Source organism: Buceros rhinoceros, unplaced genomic scaffold, assembly GCF_000710305.1.
Source record: "Buceros rhinoceros silvestris isolate BGI_N320 unplaced genomic scaffold, ASM71030v1 scaffold14173, whole genome shotgun sequence".
NCBI lineage: Eukaryota > Metazoa > Chordata > Aves > Bucerotiformes > Bucerotidae > Buceros > Buceros rhinoceros.
The window spans coordinates 8747-13491 of record NW_010401931.1 but is presented as its reverse complement, the minus strand read 5'-3'; the positions used below and the strand labels follow the sequence as shown (position 1 = coordinate 13491).

Sequence of the window (4745 nt, the reverse complement as noted above, 5' to 3'; positions counted from 1 at the left end):
CCTACAGAATTAGGATCATGTTTTCTACAGGCTTAGAGAGGAAGTTTTTAAAGCATGTGCAAATTAAACAAGGCACAGCGAGGGAGCTGCAGGATCCACCGTTAGCTTCATCACACTCGCATATGTGACCATGACTCGCAAGAGGCAAATTTCACAGTTGAAAACAAGTAATCACTTTCTGCCGATTTTGATGGAATTATCTTAATGCAATGGCCAAAGTACATTGAAGGTCACCATAAAATTAAGCACATTAAGGAGAAATTGTTGTGGGGGATAAATTTGGACTCAACATCCACTGAAGTCAGTTAAGCGCAACAAACACAGGCTTACAAAATCAAACCAAAGTTTTCCAGTTCACACTGTGCCACTCCAATCTCTTTAAGTCTGCACATCTGTCTTATTCTCTAAATTCTGCAATCCAGTGTAAAAAAGGCTGAAAGTATCTATATTCAGTCTCATAGACAAAAAGCAGAACAAAGGAAAGATGGAAAGAGAAAGTTAAGTGCATGGGTTCAACCAGTTCCTGCTTGATCTGGGAGATGGAACAGTCAAAGATAAGGTCTCAGTGAAAAAGTTTTATACTGAGATACAAACACAAGGTGAAGTCCCTATAGCATATCTGATGTGCAACAGTTTGTTGGTGTGTTTGCCAGCTTGCTCATATACCCCATAGTACTCATTCTATACTTCACTTGCCCCATTTCTTTAAAAAAAAAAGTTCCCTTCAACAATAAAAAACCCCCCCACAGTGCAAATAGTTACACAAAACATGCTCCTTTTTTTACAGGTAAATTAGAGATAGCGAATGCAAAAGACCTGAACTAATAACTTAACAGCACACACATCATTCCATTCAAAAAAGTTTGTTTACAGACACAGTGGAACAGACAAGCACTTTATCATATGCAACAAGATGGAACACAGAGATTTCTTGAACATCATTATCACTTCCCTTTTGCACTTATAATCTTGCTCTGTAAGAACCATGTTCAACAGAAATCCAGCGATCTAAAAATATTTTCTCATTATGCAAAGTAAACTCACTTAGGAAAGATGGTCTTTCATCTGGGTTTTGTGCCCATCCACTTCCTATCAATCTTATGATGAGCAGTCGATGAGGAATGTCCATTGATAAGCTTTCTTCACTTAAGTCTAGTCGCTGTCCTTGTGACACACTGTACATTATCTGCAAGGGGTTTATAACTTCTGTCAAAATAGACATCGTGCAGTCATTAGAAATATATGCAATATACATAGCTTAGTATAGAAGGAATTATTCTGTTTGCAGACATAGTGCTTATAGTTCAGCAAAATATGGTTATGCTCCTTTTTTTAAATTTTTTTTTTAATTTATCAAACAACACTGTGATTAAAAAAAAATACAGTAAAAGAGTCCAATTTTAGAAGTAACCCAAAGTGTTCCTCAACAAGATAGAAGTTGAATCATTAAAAAGTAACCCCTTCTATGAAGTTCTCAGGTACCCAGGTCTCAAGTTTAACCTTTACGCAAGGCTGGAAAAATAAATTAAAGGAAGACATGGCCTTACCTTCAAATGGCTGTTTTCTTGACATCACTTCCCACATAATAACTGCGTAACTGTTCAGAGCATAAAAAGCATAGAAGATGTTATTTTAGGTTACTAGCACTTAATAACACCATGTGTTCAGCTTTGCATTTTATTAAAAAAAATTCACTAAAATGATCCCGCATGCACACACGGGACTTGAGTATAGCTAACTACAACGATGACCTGAATATATGAAAACTAGGAGGAATTTATACCAGAACTAGTTAATGATATTAAGTACAGAAAAGATACACAGCATATACACTCCTATTCTAAATCTGTCCTAGCTCTGCTGTAGCAATACATTGTGAATTATGTACATGCAGTTTGAATCTCAGTGTGCAAGAGTCCCAGAGTCCCAGCTGCTCTGTCCTAACTGCATTGCTGTGGCATCTCCCCAGTTTGGATTGACAGCCTTTGACATTCCCATGGGAAGAGGGGAGGATGGCTTTCTCCCACACCTCTACCCCAAAACAAAGTTGAAGAGTTGGGTAAGATAGAGACTTGCACCCAGGAAGCACACTGCATCTTCCCCCACAGACATACCTGCTTTCAACATACACGATCTTCTCTATAGGGAGAGATGTCACTTACATACAGCATTCACTTTACAAACGGAATCTCGGGAAGACCACCCTGAACTATAGCACGAAACCAAACACACATATGCTTACTCAAACCAGTGGCATTTTTTGCCATTCCCACATGGGAAGTGGTTCAGTGAATACAAACCTGCTCCACCTTTCGTAGACTAGTCACTCTCTTCAGTCATCAGGATATATTAAAAAAAAAGGTAACTTTAGACAACTTCCAGTTTAAATAAGGTTAGATGATTTCATTTATATTAAGCATTGAATTAATTTATAAAAAAAATAATCAATGCAGTTAAAGCAAACAAAACAAAATAATGCAAAAATCCCACATCTGGCTTTCTTGTTCAAGAATAGGAATTTGGTGTGAGGAATTGTCCTGGTTCACTAGGACAGCATCATAGACCAGCCATGGCATGCTTTAGCAGCTTTGCATCAGCCAGGAGCTTAAGCTGAAAGGTGCAAAAGCCAGGGCAGGTGACCTGAGTTGGCTCACATACAATAAACATCACGCTCGATTATAACGGGGGAAGTTTGCTGTGGATGGGGGCTCTTCTTTTTCCTTCTGCTCCTTGTCCCTGGGTGGGGCTTGCTTACCATTTTGCTCCTAGGGACTACTTTCCTGTTTATTGTGTCCACTGTATATTCACTGGGCTGAGTATATCTTGTATACTTTGTTGGCATTAGTATTAATATTAGCTTTTGCTTTTTCATTAAATGTGTTTTCATTTCAGCCTATGGGTCTTCTCTCCTTTTCCCAAACCCCTTCTTGGCTGGGGAGGGGTCATCAGCTGATAGAGCAACTGCTACAGTTTAGCCCTGGGTATGGGCTAAATGTAGACAGGAATAAATCTAGCAATTCTAAAGCTAAAATGAGAGAACAAAAATACTTCACTGCTTAAGAGCTTAATTACCAATGCCAAACATATCCTTGTAATCTTACTTCTACTCCCTTGCATTTTCCGTACATCAATTTTAAAAATTGATCCAAAAGTTTTAAAAAAATGTTACTTCAAAAAAAATTAAATCCATCTTTCACTGAAGCAATAAAAAGAAAACTATGCAAATAATTATTTTTTTACTAAATAAGAATTACACTTAAACGTTTCTTCAACTACTCAAATAACCGTACACAAAGACAGTATTTTCCTACATCACTAAAAAGTACTAAGTTTTGCATACAGGTTACATTTAACTGCCTCTAAGCATTATATCATCTAACAGGTACCAGTTAAGAAGAAGCAAAAAAATTAAGAACTGATGTTTAAAATAATTTAAATGTTTCTTAACTACTTATTCCATTCACACTTTAACATTGACCAATGTTAAAAATTACTTAAGTAACCTCTAATAAAAGCAGTCTTCCCTGTTAGAAGGCCTGCTTTTGATGCATTCTTGAGAAATTTTTTTTTTTTGCATGGCAAATTGTTCCTTTAGTAAAAGTTAATGCTGTTTGATGTTTGACTGCTGTTTAAACAATTTGCTTCTTTAAGAAAGATCTTTCCTCACGAACCTGCTTCAATATCTCAATGACATTCAGCTGTATCTCCTGTGGTAAATTAATCAGACATCCAGCCTTTCACTCAGTTTGGAATTTCTCTACAATTAAAGACTATTTTCTCCACAACGCTGCAGCATACCACCTCCTGCTGAGTCCCCTATACACTACTCGCGTTTTCCTTTCTTATTTCTGCTTCACAGCCTCTCCTCCAGATCCTGAGCACAGATATTCTTGTATGACCTTTCGCGTGATCATATCCTTCACTGTCTCTCTACCTTCAGGACTTACGAGGAGCAGCTGAGGGAATTGGGGTTGTTTATTCTGGAGAAGAGGAGGCTCAGGGGAGACCTTATTGCTTCCTACAACTACCTGAAAGAAGGTTGTGGCGAGGTGGGGGTTGGTCTCTTCTCCCATGTAACAAGTGACAGGAGGAGAGGAAATGGCCTCACGTTGTGCCAGTGGAGATTTAGGTTGGATATTAGGAAGAAGTTATTTACAGAGAGGGTTGTGAAGCATTGGAACAGGCTGCTCAGGGAAATGGTGGAGTCCCCATCCCTGGAAACGTTCAAAAGCCGTGTAGATGTGTGGCACTGAGGGACTTGCTTTAAGGACCCTGGCAGTGCAGGGTGAATGGTGGGACTCAATGATCTCAAAGGTCTCTCCCAACCAGATGATTCTGTGATTCACGTTCTCCTGCCTTGAGCTGGCACCCCTCTTTATGATGCCTCAGTTTCTTTTCTCTGTTCTCAAATAATCTCTTTCCTTCCTAATTTATCACTTTTCTAAGCTCTTTTACTCATCTTTTCTCCCATTGTTGTTAACAACCTCTCCCAGAGGTTGTCATTCCTCTGCATACATTTTTTTTCATTCTGACAAACATTTGTCTTCCTCATCTCCACTCAATCATTAAGCCACCAGCCACACTTGCAAGTCCTCTAAAATAAGAAGCCAGAGGAGATAATGTCACACTGCTACTTCCTTCCCCATAATGTAACATTATTCCTTTTCAATGTCCTTGAAGACCAGATTTCCTCATCAAAGGCTGAGGGAAGCAGGTATTTTCCCATCTCTATTCTTTGGGCAGGA

At 38.7% G+C, this 4745-nt stretch overlaps 1 protein-coding gene across 1 annotated transcript in view; it reads right to left on the bottom strand.

Moving 5' to 3' along the window:
* RIPK2 (receptor-interacting serine-threonine kinase 2) overlaps window positions 1-4745 on the bottom strand; it is an 18302-nt gene that overhangs the window by 8717 nt on the left and 4840 nt on the right. The window contains exons 4-5 of the mRNA XM_010132464.1: window positions 1548-1597; window positions 1045-1206 (exon numbers count right to left, since the gene is read on the bottom strand). Of these exons, the coding sequence (XP_010130766.1) occupies window positions 1045-1206; window positions 1548-1597 (212 nt within the window). The remainder of the gene's footprint in view (window positions 1-1044; window positions 1207-1547; window positions 1598-4745) is intronic.